Source organism: Megalobrama amblycephala, linkage group LG14, assembly GCF_018812025.1.
Source record: "Megalobrama amblycephala isolate DHTTF-2021 linkage group LG14, ASM1881202v1, whole genome shotgun sequence".
Taxonomy (NCBI): Eukaryota; Metazoa; Chordata; class Actinopteri; order Cypriniformes; family Xenocyprididae; genus Megalobrama; species Megalobrama amblycephala.
This window is the reverse complement of record NC_063057.1, coordinates 6,451,769-6,471,672: the sequence shown is the minus strand read 5'-3', so window position 1 is coordinate 6,471,672 and position 19,904 is coordinate 6,451,769. Positions and strand designations below refer to the sequence as shown.

At 37.7% G+C, this 19,904-nt stretch overlaps 3 protein-coding genes across 7 annotated transcripts; 2 read left to right on the top strand and 1 right to left on the bottom strand.

Moving 5' to 3' along the window:
* Positions 1-7: 7 nt before the first annotated feature.
* On the bottom strand, positions 8-3,190 carry LOC125244647 (O-sialoglycoprotein endopeptidase). Of its 2 annotated transcripts, none has more exons than XM_048154793.1 (12): positions 3,064-3,190; positions 2,228-2,350; positions 1,975-2,094; positions 1,720-1,895; positions 1,496-1,591; positions 1,275-1,324; positions 1,097-1,175; positions 940-1,005; positions 755-845; positions 584-659; positions 382-480; positions 8-130 (listed from the first exon to the last, which is right to left on the bottom strand). In XM_048154793.1, exons 2-12 carry the CDS (start codon positions 2,340-2,342, stop codon positions 91-93), a joined length of 1,008 nt encoding a protein of 335 aa, XP_048010750.1. In that variant the 5' UTR covers positions 2,343-2,350; positions 3,064-3,190; the 3' UTR covers positions 8-90. The 2 variants fall into 2 exon arrangements, with proteins under 2 accessions (XP_048010750.1, XP_048010751.1); XM_048154794.1 differs by having other exon boundaries at positions 2,228-2,347; positions 3,064-3,131.
* A 77-nt stretch (positions 3,191-3,267) lies between these two features.
* Positions 3,268-6,880, top strand: apex1 (APEX nuclease (multifunctional DNA repair enzyme) 1). 2 transcript variants are annotated; one of them, XM_048154791.1, is made up of 6 exons: positions 3,296-3,411; positions 3,609-3,656; positions 3,787-3,906; positions 3,990-4,153; positions 4,946-5,138; positions 5,768-6,880. In XM_048154791.1, the coding sequence occupies exons 2-6, from the start codon at positions 3,623-3,625 to the stop codon at positions 6,280-6,282; spliced, it is 1,026 nt and encodes a 341-aa protein (XP_048010748.1). In that variant the 5' UTR covers positions 3,296-3,411; positions 3,609-3,622; the 3' UTR covers positions 6,283-6,880. The 2 variants fall into 2 exon arrangements, with proteins under 2 accessions (XP_048010749.1, XP_048010748.1); XM_048154792.1 differs by lacking the exon at positions 3,609-3,656 and having other exon boundaries at positions 3,268-3,411.
* Positions 6,881-7,258: 378 nt separating this feature from the next.
* On the top strand, positions 7,259-19,037 carry zgc:113263 (uncharacterized protein LOC503753 homolog). Of its 3 annotated transcripts, XM_048154711.1 has the most exons (20): positions 7,260-7,650; positions 7,892-8,085; positions 8,208-8,303; positions 8,380-8,475; positions 8,558-8,668; positions 8,745-8,868; positions 9,205-9,627; positions 10,304-10,550; positions 11,535-11,713; positions 11,798-12,023; positions 12,122-12,264; positions 12,914-13,163; positions 13,295-13,413; positions 14,182-14,431; positions 14,532-14,638; positions 14,863-15,112; positions 15,274-15,383; positions 17,123-17,381; positions 17,466-17,620; positions 18,354-19,037. In XM_048154711.1, the coding sequence occupies exons 1-20, from the start codon at positions 7,623-7,625 to the stop codon at positions 18,356-18,358; spliced, it is 3,372 nt and encodes a 1,123-aa protein (XP_048010668.1). In that variant the 5' UTR covers positions 7,260-7,622; the 3' UTR covers positions 18,359-19,037. The 3 variants fall into 3 exon arrangements, with proteins under 3 accessions (XP_048010667.1, XP_048010668.1, XP_048010666.1); XM_048154710.1 differs by lacking the exon at positions 18,354-19,037 and having other exon boundaries at positions 7,259-7,650; positions 15,277-15,383; positions 17,466-17,729; XM_048154709.1 differs by lacking the exon at positions 18,354-19,037 and having other exon boundaries at positions 17,466-17,729.
* Positions 19,038-19,904: the final 867 nt, after the last annotated feature.

Below are 19,904 nucleotides of genomic sequence, written 5' to 3'. Positions count from 1 at the left end.
TACTGAATTATAGGATCATGGACTTTATTGAAAAGAAATAGATTACAACTTGACATTCATATTCATAAATAATCAGTTGCAGCAAAAACATCAGTCTCGCCATGTGACCTCTACTTCATCTGTTCTGTACCTGAAAAACACAACAGACTGTTAATGAATGATCACAGTCACAGTTAAACGAGAAACGACTGTTATCTTGGGTCTATATTTAATCTCAGCATGCAATTGTAAAATCAGTGGCCTAATGATAAAATGGCAGTGTTATCTTTCATGGGAAGCAAAAAACATGCACAAAGCAAAACGTTTTATCAACCAAATACGTGTGTAGCTTCTTGATGTGTGATATTGATGTATTTGTTGGTTATTTGTGAAATTGTTTACCTTTGTGTAATCCAGGAGTCTGACAGCTCTGTGACATAACCCGAGCGGAACATTTCCCAACCAGCCTGTGCAATCATCGCTCCATTGTCTATGCAAAACCTGAAGGCACGATATCACATGAAGAGATTTACAACCACAACACTGACTTAATGTAATGAGAACTTTCAGTAGTGACATCCGGAAAGAAGGTGATCTTTCTCACCTCTCATCCGTCGCAAAGATTCGAGCACCTCTCTCCTTACACATGACCGCCATCATCTCCTGCAGACGCAGGTTACCTACAAAACAGCACGCATTCAGATGCTGACAAAACTGCAGTACAGAGACCCAGTTCTCGCAATGAGACTAAACATATTTTAAATATAGCTCTTACAGCCGACTCCACCGACGATCATAACCTCCTGAGAGCCACAGTGAGCCATGGCTCTTTCTGTGATCTCCACCAGCATCGCGAACAGAGTCTCCTGTCAATCACATGTTATTTTTAGTCACTTTTCATAATTATAAATTAATGTGTGTCTTATTGGAAGCATAATGAGCAACGGTTCAAATACATACTTGTAGGGAGAAACACAAATCCTCAGGTGTGCACTGACCTGTACTCAACATTTTGTGAGCAGCATCCTGCATGTGAAAAAGTTAGTGAGTGAAAATATGCTGCTTCTTTTTTTTTTTAAGAAACAAAAGACCTAAATCTCCCAATCATTCATCTCACCTCTATATAAGACAAAATCCCAGAAAATGACACATCCATACCCTTCACTGTATATGGCAGCTCTATATACTTGGTTCCCCTTAAGAATGCAAACATTTACATAAATCAACCAAATGCTTTTATTCAATTTAGATATTTAATGCTTGTACATGAACTGTTAACGTGCATGGAAACGTACTTCTTTGCCATTTGTTCAATGTTGTATCCAGGACTGGGATCATTTGATATCTGTGAATATAGGTAAATCTTATAATTACATCAAAACCTTATAATTCAATAATCAAAGATTATTTTCCACTCCTCCACAGACAAAAAAATACAGAAACGCACAAGGTTATCAACCAAACAATCATAAGATTCTATATACTGTATGTGTTTTGAAGTTTAATAAGCACTGACCTTGATGACCCTGGCGAACCGGTCCAGGCAGTTTCCCACAGCAATGTCGATAGTTTCTCCAAATATTCTGTAACGTCGTTCAGAGTATGCAATAACCTGTAGAGAATTCATGTTCATATCAATTACAAGAAATGTAAGAATGGCAACGTCAGCAAATATTGATATGTCTGCTCTTGATATTATAGAACACAAATTTAAAAAAAACTAAATTCTAGAATTCTTACCTGGGTATTTCCTCCGCTCACATATAGAACAGTAGGGTTGTGGGCATTGGTGATCAAACGGCCCATTTCTATGTGCCCAATACAGTGGTTCACCCCCAACAATGGTTTGCCCCACAACTGAGCGACTGTCCTGGCCACAACTGCCACTGTCACCAGAGGTGCCCCCATTCCTGGCCCTGTACAACAGGAGATATTTGATAAGCGGAGTAGTGTGGAAAAATGCACAATGTACTACAGATAAGTAAAAACATTCACCTTTAGTGTACGCCACACAGTCAACGTCTGCAGGTTTCAGCCCTGCTTCATCAAGAGCCTCCTGGAGGACAGTGAGAATCACACCGCGATGGTGTTTGGCCGTCTCGCCAGGTAGGAACCCTGAGAAGATCATAAGAATATGCAATACTAAAATAGTACTAAGAAAGCATGGAGGCACTTTTTACATCAAAATGACACTGTTCATTAGAGTTAAAGATTGACAGGAAATACTATCTAGGTCTAATGAGCTCACCTTGGCCAGGTGGGGTAATGTACGTGCGCCTGGGGTTTGACAGAACTTCCCCATCTCTGATTATACCCACACCAATCTTATTAGCACTGCCCTCAAATCCAATCACCACAGTCATGGTGTCTACTGGGAGGATGAAACATCAATCTTTTAATGAAAATACTGCATCACCATTGTTTTCTCAAAAACATTTGCAGGACTGACATTAAGACTTGTATAGAAATTGGTCACTTTAGATTAGGGTCCAGTTCTTATTATTAACTAACTATTAACTATGATTTTTGCCTCAATGAACTCCTAATTACTGCTTATTAATAGTTAGTAAGGTAGTTGTTAGATTTAGGTATTGGATTAGTGACAGAATATGGTCATGAAGAACAAGGCATTAATATCATGTGCTTTCTAAGTACTAATAAACAGCCAGTATCCTAGTAATATGCAAGCTAATAAGCAACTAGTTAATAGTGATAATTTTACCCTAAACTAAAGTGTTACCAATATCTATACAAGTCTTAATGTTAGTCCTGCATAGCACTGTGTTGTTCTTGTGTTGTGAATGTAATATTAATCTAACAGGTTTAAAATACACACTTAAATTTATTATATATAATTGCATTAACTGTATATTATATATAAATGGTTTCTAATGAATTGTCTGCTGATGTCTGGCTGTCACGGAGCTCTGTATCACATGCTGTTGGATAAAAGAGCTTGGTCATTAATAATATTGATTTAACTGTCGGGATTATCATGGTTTTGGTTAATTATAATAATGCATATACTAAAATGATAATTTTGTCTGTTTAATCTCTTATTTTCCACATCTTCTTCACACTTACCAAACACTCGTTGGTTGTAAGACCATAACAACAGTTAAAATGGCTTTTAAAAAATGCCTGGATGAAATTAATGGGCATAAGTGAGATAATAAACTTTTAAAGATACATTAATGTATTTTAAATTTCAAAAAGTTGCCAAGTCCTTTCTAATGTACTGAAAATTAATGTATGGTGTTTAAAAAAACATTTTAAAACATTTATTTTAGTCAGGCAGTATATCGGGCACCTCTTAATGTGGAAACGTGCGCCTCATGCACTGCAGCGGAAAGCTTCGTCGGTGCAGAGCAATTCATAGTTCTGCACAGATTGTGTTTTCAGTGTAATCTCGACTAAAGATTAAAGTGTTCGGTAAGAAAGAGATTTTTGTATATAATGAAATGCAAATTTATATTTAACGAATTTTCATCGCGGTCAATGTAAACATGTCCAAAAGCTGAGCGAGCGAGACATTTGGTTCTTATTGTTTCATTCATTCAGGCCGCACTTTTGGCCAACTTACAGACTGTAAAGTCAGTTTGCTAATTAATGTTTGTTCGTTATTTCAGCTTACTGCAAGCACATGCATTTTGGTTTATACAGTTCACGCATTTTATGTAAGTGTTTGGATCTCTTGTGTGCGAACTAAATACGCTTTTACGGTCTTTGTTGTAGACGGTTGCATGGCTTGCAGCGCACGATTCATTGAACATTTACACATTCCATTGCGCATGTCCTCTCTTGTAGGTGTTCGTGTGTGTGCTGTCAGTTTCTTTCGTGTGTGTGGCCTTAAAACAACTGTAAACATGCCCAAAAGAGCCAAGAAGAATGAGGAAGCTGTGGATGGGGAGACTGGCAATGGAACTGGTACATTGTTTTAATACCTATAAAAGAAAAAGAGCTGGCATCCTTACAGATTACATCTGATAACATTAACCTTTCTTTCACAGCACCTGCAAAGAAAGAGAAAAAAGGGAAAGAGCCAGAGGCCCCGATTCTGTATGAAGACCCTCCAGATAAGACGACCAGTAAGGATGGCCGTGCAGCCAACATGAAAATCACCTCCTGGAACGTGGATGGTCTGCGTGCATGGGTGAAAAAGAACGGCCTTGATGTAAGAGATCACATGACTCGTGCACTTAATATTTAAAGTGCCCCTATAATGCTAATTTTAAGGTTCATATTTTGTTTTGGAGGTCTCCTGCAATAGATTTTCATTTTCATGCATCTGAGGTTAATAAGCACTTTAACGTTTTCATAATATACACTGCAGCATCAGCTCTTTTCACACAGTGTCTGAAACAGTTTGTAAAGGTTTCTGTCTCTCTAAACCCCGCCTTTCCAAAAGCTTCCTCTGTTCTGATTGGTCAGATGGCCCAGTCTGTTGTGATTGGTCTACTGCTTGCATTGCATATCAGAAACAAAACTCCCGAATTTCAGCTCCTCAGCACTTGATGCACAGTGATACGAACAGTAATGATGGCGTCAGTTTTTCCGTGTCCTCCGCTATAACTGCAGTGTTTGAGGGCGAGTCAAAGTAAACATTTGCAGCAGCCGGTGAAGACTATAGACTGGCATTATGCCAATTTGTTGCAAACCTACATAGGTTTGTGCAGGAAGTAAGACTGGAATCGCTGACGAATCATTTCAGGCAGTTCAGAATCAGTTCTTTCCTTTAGGAGACAATAACTCTATATATCGTGCATTCACAGACAGCTTTATAACAGACTACATAAAAAGTAATAATGGGGGCACTTTTAACACATTGATTGTGTTTTACATGTATATCATGGTCCTTCTTGAACACTGTGTATTCTCTGTCTCATTATTTAGTATTTGTGTCAGAGTCTATGTCAGATTACTAGAAATATGGGCCATTTTCCACTCCTTTCTTGTCTGCTTTCAGTGGGTACGTAAGGAGGACCCAGACATACTGTGTCTGCAGGAAACTAAGTGCGCTGAGAAAGCCCTGCCGTCTGATATCACTGAAATGCCCGAGTATCCACACAAGTACTGGGCTGGATCAGAGGATAAGGAGGGATACAGCGGAGTGGCCATGCTCTGCAAGACCGAACCCCTCAATGTCACCTACGGTATTGGTAAGTGTAACAAGGGATGTGATTCTGACCCAGGTGAATTGTGTAACGATCGTCTCTGCAAGCACTGATAGTTTGTGCTGCTTATAGTGTAAACGCAACACATGCAACCATAAATTTGTAGTGAGAATTGTTTATAAATCAGCAAAAGAGATGCTTTAAGGTCTCCCTGCTGTTTTCTGTCAATATAAAAGCTCTATTGGTTAGGTTTTAAAAAAAAAAGCAAAGAAATACAGCTTTAAATAGTATTGTAATTTTATTGTTGTCTTGTAAAAAAAAAAAAATTATTTTATAATTATTATTATTAATAGTAGTAGTAGTAGTAGTAGTATTAAAGGGAAAGTCCATCCAAAAATGAAAAGATGTTTCAAACTTTTTTTCTTCTTCTGTGGAAAGAAGATATTTTGAAGAATGTTGGTAGCTTAACAGTTTCAATTCCTGTTGACTTCCATTTTATGGACAAAAAATACAATGGATGTCAACAGGAACTGAAACTGTTTTGTTATCAACATTTTTCAAAATGTCATCTTTAGTGACTCCTCACATTTTCCTGAAAAAATATAAAACTCTTGTCCAAGATCCAAATCTTGAATTTTTTTTAAAGTTCAATATGTATTTCTGCTTGAATATAGGTAAAGAGGAACATGATAAAGAGGGTCGGGTTATCACTGCTGAGTTTCCATCTTTCTTCCTGGTCACTGCGTATGTGCCCAATGCCAGCCGCGGTTTGGTGCGGCTCGACTACCGCAAGACCTGGGACGTGGATTTCCGGGCCTACCTGAGCGGCTTGGACCAGCGCAAGCCCCTGGTGTTGTGTGGTGATCTGAATGTGGCCCATCAAGAGATCGATCTCAAAAACCCTAAGGGTAACCGCAAGAATGCAGGCTTCACCCCCGAGGAGCGTGAGGGCTTCACACAGCTACTTGAGGCCGGCTTCACCGACAGTTTCCGGGATCTGTATCCGGAACAAGCCAATGCCTACACCTTCTGGACCTACATGATGAACTCTCGAGCCAAAAATGTCGGCTGGCGTTTGGACTACTTTGTGCTGTCGGCCGCATTGCTCCCAGGTCTGTGCGACAGCAAGATCCGAAACACGGCCATGGGAAGTGACCACTGTCCTATTACCCTGCTTTTGGCTGTGTAGATGAGGTTTCTCAGGGCCACAACCGTTCAGTTCCATAAAGAAAATCCCTGATTCACTTTTTAGTGCTTCATGCATAGACACAGAAGGGTCTAGTCCTGTTAGTCCTAGATTAGCATTTTCTTTCTAAAAACCAAATACAGGTCCAAATATAGGCCTATTTGTGTGGCAGACATGTATTGAAAGCAGTCATGGTTGGTTAATCAAATTGTTTTGCAGCTTTGGTTCAGTCTGCTGTTATTGATCACTTGAAAGCAATCTATCAATGTTTTAGAAAGATTTCTCACTGTTATCTAAATGACAACCCCTGCCAAACTACTGTAATAAACATTGTCTCAGATTATAGCAAAGTGTTTTGAAGCTTGTGAAATACCTTGACTTACAAAGATCTATGATGCGATATATGTTTTTTGGATTTTGTCTTTGGTGCTATTTTAACCTTTGAATTTTACAATACTCCCAACTTAGTGAAGTTAGTTGTAGTTAAATCTTACATATATTACATAGTCAAATGATTTTGCTTTTTGTGTTTATTTCACTCTGTCTATCTGTAACCATTTTTTTTTTAGGATTTGAAATAAAGTAGTTTATAAAAAAATAAGTCTCTAATCTTAATTTTTTATTTGTTAAACCTTATAATTCTCATTAAAGCCATTAACAAACATTGTTTTGATGTATATTATATTTACTTGATACTTAAACAACAGAGGTATTTAAATTGCAGACAGCGGAGTTATAAATCATGACGAATCATGAACGTCAATTACGTAACGCGACGTTCGCCAATGGCAGACGTTGATCTGGTGGCTTATGAATATTAATAAGAACACGTGATTGAAACTCCAGGAAGGTTACCAAAGCAACGTTGGCATGATAATATTAAATATTCATGAGCTAAATCCACGGCCACATCCTTCATAATAAAAGCCCTTTAATTTTATAATTTTTAAAATATGAACATAAATCGATAATGTTTCTGAACTCCTTGTCCCAGACCAGTCTAGATGAAACCACATTAACAGTAAAAAGCGTACAAAGCAATCGCGAGTTGAAAGAATGGTTTGGCAGCTGGGTTTGTGAGATGGCCTCGCAAAACTAGTATAATGTGGTTTTGCACCACCAGAGGGAGAACTCGAACTACACTGTAGACCAGACCAAAGCGGATTAGACCGGAATCTGTGTCGTTCAGTCCAGTGTTTTGAAACGAACGAAATGATCAGGTGGAAATTAAATCGAAATTAAAAAGTATTCCGTTTTTTTATCGCCGTTCTTCTGAATCATGTTACACGGCTGTTGAAAATATAAATATCGAGATTTTTTAAAGTTGATTTAAGTTGTAAACAATGGAAGCTCTATGGACAAAAATCGAAGGTGAGTAATTTATTTTCCTAGTTTGTTTTTCCTTTTTGGTAAAATACAACACTACAAACCAACATGTTCAAATAATAGAACGAATTGTAATTAATTCAGTAATTTTTACGTGTATCATGCATCGTCTTTTGGGAATAGATTATAATCATTTATTTTAATTTTTTAAGGATACCATCTTTCAAAGTGGATATTATAAAATAGGCCAAAATGGTTTCCTAATGGTGTTTTTGTTTTTAATCAGACCCTCTTTCATTGATGAGCTTCATGGTGCCACACTTGAGGTTACTGTCAGCAGCCATGTGGCAGGTGACAGAACAGAGACAGGTGAAGCACTATGGGATGCTGGAGGAGTTTGTAATCATGGTGACAAAGACTGTGCCAGAGCTTCTAAATGACCATCAAACAGCCCAGCTTATACTTGGCTTAAGAGCAAGGGTACGAAATGTCACAGTACACAAAAACGGATAACATTTAGGATCCACCATGTAAAAGAGAAATGGCTTTTCAGTTTCTAAAGAAGACATTAGTTCCAGTATTGTATCTGTTATTTTGCACAGCGTCTTCTGGAGCTGTGTCGTGGTCAACATCATGTCGACCTGGAAGAAATTCAGCCTCACATGGATCGAATCCGTGCTCCTCGAGTCAACAGTGAGGTCAGTGAGGTCAAATCATTCACATTTGGAGGTTGTCTGTTTGTGCTTAGGTAAAAATTCAAGTATATTTCTGCAGGTTGTTGATGAAGACATGGAGGAATCTGAGGCCTGTTTTTTGGACCTCATTCGGACCCTTATCAGCAATCCCGAAAAGAGGGAGCATTTCTTCAAGGTTACAAACACAAAAGTCACAACGCACTTGGCTCTTTTCTTCCAGTGCCATGCAATTAATTTTCCCCCTTTGCAATTAATAGAACATCTTCCCAGAAGAATACGGACCCAAGTTTGACAAAAACCTACAGACACTTATGGAAGTCTTCCTCCTACAGCTGGACCAGATGATTTCAGTCCCAGACCTTTCACAGGTACTTCAATAAGCACTAGTAAAGAACACTGTTACTGTATTATTTCTCTAACCGTTTGTCTGATTTTGTTCCTCAGACGGTCTCTTGGCTCAGGGCCTGTCCGTCTCTTCTGGAGGAATGCATTCATTCAGTTTCTGTCCCGAAGCAAATGAAGACCCTGCTTGAACACCACAGAGCTAATGGAAATCTTCAGGACAATGGTAGAAGTTTTTATGATAACAGTGCCATATCCATGTGAAAGATTATATAAGATGCATTTGCATTATGTGAATACAACAACCAGTTTTGACATTTCAGTCAGTTGCATCTGTGCTTGTGAAGCTGTAAAAGCAGATGGCATATACAGTCAGAATGACAATAGAACAGTGAATTACAAAGAAACCGTTTCATTAAAGTGAACCATTTGGGAGGTCTTAACAGTATTACTAAACATTAAAAATGCAATCAAGAATGCAACAAACACTTAATTTGAACATTTACGTATTCTGCAGTACTACTTTCAATGAATTGTGTCTCTTTGTCTTTCTTTGTTGCAGAGTCTCTTCACTCTGCTCATAACAGCTGTACATTTTCATCTCAATCTCTCCCTCCGCTGGTTCGAGTCGTCATATCCAGCGATCACACAGAATCTGGTGACCCGTCTGAATCGGGAGCCGATTTAGATGGTCAAGACAAAGATGATACAGATACATCTAGCTGCGCTGCTAAAAAGAGAAAATTCAAAATGGAGACAGAGGAGAGAGAAGATGAAGAGGATGATGATGACGATGATCAAAACTGGCCAATCGCGGCTGCCCAATCTAGAGGAAAGAGGAACAGTTATGACAGCTCTATTGGTGAAGGGCTGAATCAGACACACACCAAAAAAACCTCCAAAAAATCCTCTAAAAGGAAAAGAGAAGATGCCGCAGAAGTGTCCAGAGAGTTCACATTTATCAATCATTTGGGGGCATACACAGGTCAGTTCATTTTTAAAGGGGTCCTATTGTGCTTTTTTACATTTTCAACTTTCTTTAGTGTGTAATGTTGCTGTTTGAGCATGAAAAAACGCTCCCATTGTAGTCTTGAGTTTTCTTCCATCACAATATTCCTCATTTAAATAATTCTCGCTCAAGGCATGTGCAAAATGAAGGGGCGGGGCCTGGAGTAGAGTGTTGAGAGACGGTTATGGTAAGGGGCGTGACATTTCTCTAACATGCTCAAAGCGCTTGACCAATCACAACACACTGATCCAGCCGACCAATCAGAGCACGTTGTGCTTTTCATAAGGAGGGAGACAGGAACTAAACAGAGCATTACTGACAGACTGAGAAGAGAGGTGCTGCAACAATGTCAAATATGTGAAAAATATGTTGGTTTTTTTGAACATTCAAGCATGAAAACCTACTCTAGTGATCAAGACTTTATAAAAGGGTGTAATAGTTCCTCTTTAAATCATCACTTAAAACACCTCTTTATTTTAATTTATTAGTGGCACTTGCTAAGGCTTTATGGTATAAGCTACACTTTGGCTTATACCCACAGAACCTTAGCATCATGAAGACGACTTTAGCTTAAAAATCTAGTATAAAACTCAAATAATGCAAATATGAGCAACTGAGCGGATTTACATGCTTTTCTGCTTCATTTACCCAGAAGAGTCTTCCTACCAGACCTCTGATGCTTCAAAAGTTCCTTGGTCAGAGGAAGAAACGTTCGGCCTCATTGACATATGGGGGAAAGACAGCGTCCAGCGGAGTCTGAAAGACTGTGCCCGCAACCGACACATTTTCAACCTCATCTCTAAGAAGATGTTCGAGAGAGGGTTTACCAGAACAGCAGAGCAGTGTCACACCAGGATAAAGCGCTTGAAAATGAGCTTTCGACAATGCCATGAAAACACGTGAGTTAATTTAGAAAGTGTTATTTAAGTTTTTGTTTTATTTTTAGTTCGATTGTAGTTTATTAATAAGTTGAGCTTTTATTTTTTAATTTTTACTTACTTACATTTTTTGTAATTTTTTAGTCTTTTTAAATATTGCTATTTAGGTTTAATTTATTTTTATTTCAGTTTTAGTTTTTGGTTTTATTTATTTCTAGTTAACAATTTTAGTGCTTAAACTGAAACTTTCCGTTTATTGTCAAGGCAACATTTCGTTTACCTTTTTCATCTAATATTTATATGTTATTTTATTTCAGCTTTATTTCAATTAACAGAAATGTTTTAATAGTTCTAGTTTTAGTTGATGATAAAAACCTTGATTTGAAGTCGACATTAAGTCAAAATAACCTCTGTTTACTTCCTTAGTAAGTTTACTTACTTCCAAAAACCAATGTTTTTGGTTTTATTGTTATTATTGTGAATGTCATTTAATGTCAAGAAATATTCTAGGGACATCAATTTTGCAACAAATAACTTTGTGTATAGTTAAAAAAAGGATCCATCGTTTTACATAAGACATTGACATGACATACACCACCCTTTAAAAGTTTGTGGTCTGTAAGATTTTTAAAATCTTTTATCTTTCAGTAAAGAAACATTTTATAGTGTTAAAAAATTATATTTCAAATAAACATTGTTCTTTTGAACCTGAAAAAATGTATCATGGTTTCAAATCAAATCAGCATATTAGAATGATTTTTGAAGGATCATGTGACACTGGAGTAATAATGCTGAAAATTCAGCTTTGACCACAGGAATAAATTACATTTTAAAATGTATTCAAATATTTTACTTTTATTTTTTCACATTACTGTTTTTACTGTATTTTTGATCAAATAAATGCCACCCAAAAAACTGAATTCAGATTTTTATTTTTTTCAGATAAACATTTTTTTTATTTTTTTCTTTGATTATAACTGAACTGAATCTGTGTTTGTTTGGCAGTGTGAGAGGAGAAAGACCGGAATGGAAGTTCTATAATGTTCTGGAGAAAATTATCTGCCGTAAAGACTCTACAGAACAGGAAGACGGAATTAATGATGTCAGCATTCCAGAAGAGTCCCCAGGACAGCAGGCAGAAGACGACACTGACTGGGATGTTCTTGGTCATGTTGGATTAGAGGGTACGCATATAGTTCATACAATATGTCCAGCAAATCTAAAACTTGCCATATTATTAACCAAAGTTTTACTTGCACCCTCTCAAGGCACCAGGAATATCCCATGGACAGACCTAGAGACACAAACCCTCATCAGGATCTGGGGAGAAGACAAAACCCAGCGAGAGCTGAGAGGGGTTCTCCAGAACGGACACATCTTTGCCATGATCTCAAAAAAGATGGCCGCTCACGGTTATGTTCGAACAGCAGAGCAATGTCAGAGTAGAGTGAAAAGACTGAAGCTGTGCTTCAAACAGTCTTACGAGAGTAAACAGTGAGTGCTTTGGCATTGTTAAAAAATTCATGATGCAGTGAAAATGTTTTATTGTATTTTAAATAACTGAAAGTGCTGTTCTTGAATTCTTTTTGCAGCACTGAGGGCAAAGAGCAAGTTGACTTTAAATTCTATAAACAGATGGAGAGAATTATGGCTAATGAAGAATCATGCTCATCACAGATCAAAGAGGAGGAGTCAACAGACATCGAATATCAGGTGTACAAGTACCAGGAAATAGGTATCTCTTTGTTCCTGTTACTCTCCTGTAGACTATTGTTTTGTATCACATTACTGTTCAAATGTTTGAGGTCAGTAAGATTTTTTTTTTTAAAGAATTAATTTTTTTTTAATCCAGCAAGGATGCATTAACTCAAAAGTGACAGTAAAGACATTTAAATTTTACAAAAGATTTCTTATAAATGTTCATCAAAGAATCCTGACAAAATGTAGCACGGTAGCTTTCCATAAAAATATTAACCAGAACAACTACTTTCAACCTTGATAATAATAATAATCATTAGAATGATTTCTGAAGAAACTTGTGACACCGAAGACTGGAGTAATGATGCTGAAAATTCAGCTTTGCATCACAGGAATAAATTACAGTTTAAAATATATTCAAATAGAAAACTGGTATTTTAAATTGCAATAATATTTCACAATATTACTCTATTTTTGATCACATTAATGCAGCCTTGGTGAGCATAAAACACTTCTTTCAAAAAAACATTAAAAAAAAATCTTACAGACCCTAAACGTTTGAATGCTTGATTTGATCTTCTAGCCATTTCAGTTTCCATGGATGGGGATTCATACATATTTAAGCATGATGTAATTGCCTTTGTCTTTATACATGTGTCATGTCCTCCTATCATCACCCAACACAGAAACCGCAATGAACTGCATGGATGATAGAAAGAAGGTCGCCTGGTCCGATGCCGAGACGCTGATTCTCCTCCAGTTATGGGGCAATGAACAGGTCCAGCGGAACCTTCAGCTTTGCCCTCACAACGGCCACATCTACTTAGAGATCTCTGAGAAGCTGAACGCTCACGGATACCTGCGCTCGGCTGAGCAATGCCATACCAGAATCAAACGACTCAAAATCAGCTACAGGCAGTGCAGGGACAGCATCAGGTCAGTGCATTTATGTTATGCAGCACCAAATAAGGGAGCACATTATTTGTGAATATGGCCTGAGCACTAAATATATTTTTAATGGAATGTGCATATAGTTTCAGTGTGTGTTTTTTTTTTTTTCTGTGCAGTTCACCTGAAGCTGAACGCATAGAATTTAAGTTCTATGATCTGATGGAAGACATTTTTCAGAAGAATGCTTCATCCAGAGTGTCAGGAGATAATGAACCCAACAATGGCATCAAATCAGGTACTTTTGATAAAGGGGTCCTATTGTGCTTCTTTACATTTTCAACTTTCTTTAGCATGTAATGTTGCTGTTTAAGATTGAATAAGGTCTGCGAAGTTATAAAACACAATATATATATATCAGTGCGCACTGTTTTTGAACTCTCTGAAACGCCTCCGTTGTAGTCCAGGAACAAACACGTCACAATATTCCTCAATTAAATAATTCCCGGCCAAGGCATGTGCAAAACAAAGGGGCGGGACCTGGTTGAGTTAGTAGTGTGTTGAAACTGGCGGTTATGTTAAGGGGTGTGACATTTCCCAAACACACTCAAAATGCTTGACCAATCACAACACACTGGTCGAGCTGACCAATCGGAGCACATTTTGCTTTTCAGAAGGAGGGGCTTCATAGAGACAGGAACTAAACAGAGTATTACTGACAGACTGGGAAGAGAGGAGCTGCAAAAATGTAAAATATGTGAAAAATAAGGTGTTGTTTGAACATTCAAGCATGTAAATCTATCCTAGTAGAGCCCAAAAACAAAATCAAGACTTTGTAAAAGGGCATAATAGGTCCCTTTTAAATGTCTATGTTACAGAAATGAAATGTGTATTATTTCAGTTTTTGATAACTGAATATGAGATGTCATTTTATAACATAGTACATAATTATATTACGGTATATTTGTTTTTTCTAGAAATTCAACCTTAAAATGATTTTGTATATTGTAGTAATACCTGTTTTTGATAATTCAGTTGAAAATAACATGTTAACATCTTCTGTCAGACTCCCAGGACACCTGCAGCAGGGTGGACCAGACAGCATCCTGGTCAGACTCTGAAACTGTAGCTCTAATAGACATTTGGGCAGAAGATGAGGTGCAGGAGGCCCTGAGAGGATCCGTCCATAATGGCCATGTGTTTGCTGATATAGCTGAGAAACTGAACAGTCAGGGATTCTTCAAATCACCAGAGCAATGCAGATGGAAGATCAAGAACCTGACAAAGAATTTCCGACAGTGTTACGAAAGGAAAAAGTGAGTTTGGCTTTATTTTTGCTTGTTGACGTTGAAAATGAAATGGGTGAAATGTTTTTAGCTGAGGTTTCATAATGTCCTCTTTATTGTTCTCATCTAGATGTGGCATAGAGAATGTAGATTGTAAATACTATGATAAACTGGAGCAGGTTCTGGGTGATGAGGCCTTTTCCATGGATGTCTTTGATGAAGATGACCAGGATGCAGGTTTGTGATTTGAAATTCATTCATTCATTAATTCATTGATACATACATGCATACATTGTGAATCTCAAAGGTTACCCCCCCCCCCCCCCCCCCCCACACACAAAAAGAGAAATTCCCATAATAACAGACTGGTCCGTCTGACCAATCAGAGCAGAGCAGACCAATCACAGCATGACATCACTCCATTAACCTAAACTCTTCACTCTCCACTTGTTGTTCCTCAGAATACCAGCAGGCAGCCATGGTAGCCGTATCTGAATCAGGCAGGAAGATGACCTGGTCAGACCGGGAGACGCAGGCCCTGCTCGACATCTGGGGTGATGACCGTGTGCAGCACAGCCTCATGTCCTGCCCCAAAAACAGGCACATATACAGATATATTTCAAAGAGAATGATGGCACTGGGTTTCAACAGAACAGGCGTTCAATGCCACTCGCGTATAAAAAGACTCAAGTCTCAGTTTTACTATGATGGGTGAGTGAGTTGAAGTCTGTTATTACATTGATGAGTAGTTTTTAAAGGTTGTGTTCAGAAAACTGCACAGCATAAATGCATAATATGTGGTATAGTATGTAGTATGGTAGACTGCTTTTCTGAACATAGAGGTATACTATTTTCAATTCTGCGTTTTTCAGCAGGGAGGAGTGTAAATTCTATGATCAGCTGGAGCAGATTATTTTAAAGGACAGAACAGCTGATGACCAGGACATCAGTGAGCTGGAATCCATAACTGATTCTGATTCAGGTATTTTTTTTCTGCTAGGTTGTCAATGAAAAGCCTGTCAACTGATTTTTATGTGAAGGACGTGACTGAAAAATATATGACGTTTATGCACGCTACTGAGAGCCTCTTTTCCGTTCACTGACATATGAATGCTTATAATGTTCAGGATAATCCCAAACGAGCTATCCTGTACTGTAATGTCAATGTGTCATGCAAAGAAAAGGGATTAATTCGAGCTGTTGCCTCACATAGCTAAAGCTATACAGTCTATAGTCTCAAATATACTTTATAATCAACATATCATAACTCTGTAACTTTATTACCTCATCTGTCGACATGATGCCAGTGAATTACAAAGCTGGTGCAAACATCCACATCGCAATGATCAGATGCTTTCTTAACTGCAGTTTTCTCACTGCTGTCATTTTTGTTGTGTTTTTGTTATTGAGAGGAACGCGCATGGTACATATTTACATATTCATCTAAACGTCGCTCTCAGCAGCATCGGATGTTCGTTAATATATCGCAATAAGTTTCTGTTTGCAGTTCACTCAACGGCCACTGGTATTGCTAATAACAAGGGTTTCTGAATTCTACATATAGCCCCTTTAAAGGTCCCGTTTTTCGTGTTTTTTTGAAGCTTTGATTGTGTTTATAGTGTGCAATATAACATGTGTTCATGTTTCGCGTGTAAAAAAACACAGTATTTTTCACATAATTTACTTATCTGTATACCGCTGTTTCCACTGTCATAAAAACGGGCTGATGACTTCCTTGTTCTATGAAGTCCCTCCTTCAGAAATACGTAACGAGTTCTGATTGTGCCAGCGGTTCCTGTGTTGTGATTCGACAGCAGCTTAGCGAACCTTGCCCGGAAAGGTCACGCCTCTTACCATAACGTGGAGATGCACGCGCTCAGTGTTATTGTAAACATGTCTTTAATTTTACCCTATCAATTTGAGCCGGAATCAGACCCGGTGATTGGACTGCGGGATGAAAATAACAGCGTTTCGACGACATGGCGACTAACACACTCTACAAACACAACTCTTGTGTATTCCTGTGGGCGGAGGTTAGTCAAAAAACTGTTTTAGTGACGTCATTAAAGAAGGAAGTAGAGGGATGTAGTCCAAACTGGCCGTTCGATGTAGGTGACTTCTGTTAAATAAAATATCTCGCTTGGCATTGAACTTTGAGCTTTAAAATTTTACAGATTTTATTTATACTCTAACAACAACATTACACACTAACTAAAGTTTGAAACATGGGATCACGAAGAACGGGACCTTTAAAACATTTTACTGCACAAGCAAGCATAAATATGATGATACAGAGAGATCAGACATAATAAAATTCTCACACTATTCTTCTGGCATGATCATTGTATTGGCAAAATATCTCACCACTTACATGCGTCCAGGTCCTCGTGTTTTGCCGCAGGGACAGCAATTGTGGGCAAATTTTCTGTCATCTTTACAGGAACGTAATACATACCGGTATAAACACAGATGTCTGTCAATACATCATCACTTGACTAAACATGCGTAGTTTTTGAATACCTCCATTTTCACTGTCAACACTACAATGCAGAAATGGCATTTTGAGTGTGGATGAAAGGTAAAAGATGCGTTCTCAAATGTATTGTCTCCCTTTCTAACGGGGATCTCTAGAACTGGAAGTTCTTCATGATATCAAACAGTTTGAATATAATTTGTGAAGATATGTAGGTGATGCATTTGGGCCTTGTTTTGCATGTCTAGACTCCCTAGCTCTCTCCAAACCGCCAACTGTGGACGGGCCAAAGCTGGCATGGGGTGACAGTGAGACGCACACACTTATATCCATCTGGGGGAGCGACCATATCCAGGAGAGGCTGAAAGGCTGTGTCAAACGCAAACCTGTTTTCCAGCAGATCGCACTGGTCATGGCCGAGAAGGGCTACAGCAGGACAGATGAACAGTGTCGCTCCAGGATTAAAAGACTAAAGGCCAGTTACCGCCAGTGTCTTGATAATTACAGGTAGATACAACAACTTTGACCTCAAAAATGAAATATTGAAATGTAAGAATTGCATATATATTTTTTAATTTTCTCAACTCATAGAAACCAAGGGGAGCAGGTGGAGTGGAAGTTTTTCAAGCAGCTAAATAAAATATTTGAGAAGTACCCTCTAGATGAGACCGAAACCACCACGGCTCAGGAGCCAGAGGCAGTTGGGAGAAAAAACCCCAGTAGGTCTGCAAAAGCACAGAGCTCAGGTGAATCTGACTTGTGAAAATGTTTACTTTTTTCCTGATTTTAAAGGTGAAGTGTGTAATTTCCACCAAAATAAAGTGCACACATTTTACAGAGGCATCAAACTACAAATGGAGAATGAGGAGAATGTATTTTAACATTGAAAATGTACATCAAGTATGTCAAGTGTAAATGCAAACTTTTTTTTTTTTTTTTTTAAATATACACTACTGTTCAGATGTTTAGGGTCTTTACATTTTTTTTTTTTGAAAGATTAATTGTCTTACTCAGCAAAGACATTAAATTGATCTAAAGTGACAGTATAGACAATGATTTATATTTCAAATAAATGTTGTTCTTTTGAATTTTCTACTCAAAACATTATGAAAAAAAAATCCCAGTTTCCACAAAAAGCAGCACAACGGTTTTCAACATTGATAATAATAATAAATGTTTCTTGAGCAGCAAATTAGCATATTAGAATGGATCATGTGACACTGAAGCTTTGCATCACAGGAATAAATTACATTTAAAAAATATTCAAATAATAGGAAACAGGTATTTTATATATTGTAATAATATTTCACATTACAGTTTTACTGTATTTTTCCATGAAAGACAATGCATTCTTGTTGAGCCAAAGAGACTTATTTCAAAAACATTACAAAATCCTACAGACCCTAAACTTTTGAACGGTAGAAAAACACATTTTACTATATTTGTTATTAACCATATTTTGTTACTGTACGTTTTCAGTCTGACTACGCTACACTAATGCCCCTGAATCACCTCTGGAGGGGGAGCGAGACTCATTCTCCTGGATATCTGGGCTTAGGAATATAAATCAGATCAGACTAAGGTATTTTCTGTCATGTGGACTGTGGAGGATGGATTAAGGACACACACACAGACCTTTAATTGCCTGAAATCCAACCAAGAACTTGCCAAAAAAAAATAAAACATTCTTCCACTATCAAGAAACAGAAATACAGGACCTTAGCTGTTCAGGTTCTCTCTGCATTAATATTTATGTACATCTGAAAGACATTTGCCTAATGGTGCTGTTGTCATGTGGTCTCAGTTGATCACACATTTTCACAGGGTAAAATTTAGTGCTGAAATGTAGTTTGTCTCAGCTGCTTGGCCGCTTCCTGTTTGTGTGACTGGGATGGCAGTATTGAGGGTATGCACATGACGTCACCGTCGGCCAGAGTGACTGCCGTTACGCCCACTGAGCGGCAGCATTGGTTTTCAGTGTGAATGCCGAGAACAAACAACACATTCAAAATGAGAAAGAGCTTTGCAATTGACAGTACAAATAGATTTGACAAAAAAAAATCTAAGGATATTATCATTTTGTCAATATGTTGAATTTTGGGGTAAAACCATGCCCTATATATTGTATTGACAACTCATCAGTTAAATTTTACCATCTTATATTCTGCATAATTGAGTGTTTTTAAATAAACACTGACAAAAACTATGTAAGTTTTTGGACGATAAATAACATTGATATAAGTGATCACCCGGATTTAGACCTACCTATATTGTGTGTGTGTGTGTGTATATATATATATATATATATATATATATATATATATATATAAGCGTTCTCATGCAAATTTGCGTTAGGTTTTTCCCCGGAGTTGGAATCAGGCACATATAAATGTCTGTAAACACGATTCCTGACTGGATGTTAGTATCCATGGATTACTGGATCTTTGGTTGTAACAGGAACACTGTTATGTCCAACCTTTAGTTTAATCGTTTGTTTTACTTGCGTTTTCGCGGTTTCCTCTATTAAATCCAGACATGCAGCAGGCTCTTTTGCCACTCAGTCTGGCTGAGGGAGCACATTCCAGCAGGAAGATGACGTCAATGCATACCCTCTATTGGATTTGCATAGGAAGATGCAAACTGCATCCTGAAGTCACACGTCTATTACTGAACAATTAACAGCAAGTAGTAACAGGAATTAGAAAAACTCAGTATGAATTCGTAGCAAAACTCTTTCATTGTAACAAAAAGACCTTGTCTGAAGTATTTTAGAACATAATGAAATAACTGTAGGGAATTCTTCCTGGTGCAGACTGATTTCTCAACCGAGTGCATAATCTTTCCAAAAAAGAAACTTCCAGAAAATGGATTTATATTGTATATTTGTATCATAAAAAGAATCAAATTTGTGCTACATGGAGAAAAAAAAAAAAACTGAAAATAATTTCCATTTTGTACAAAAGCATTAGCTTTTAAAGTATATTTGCTAGATTTAACAAATTTTAATATATATATTATACAAATGTAAGT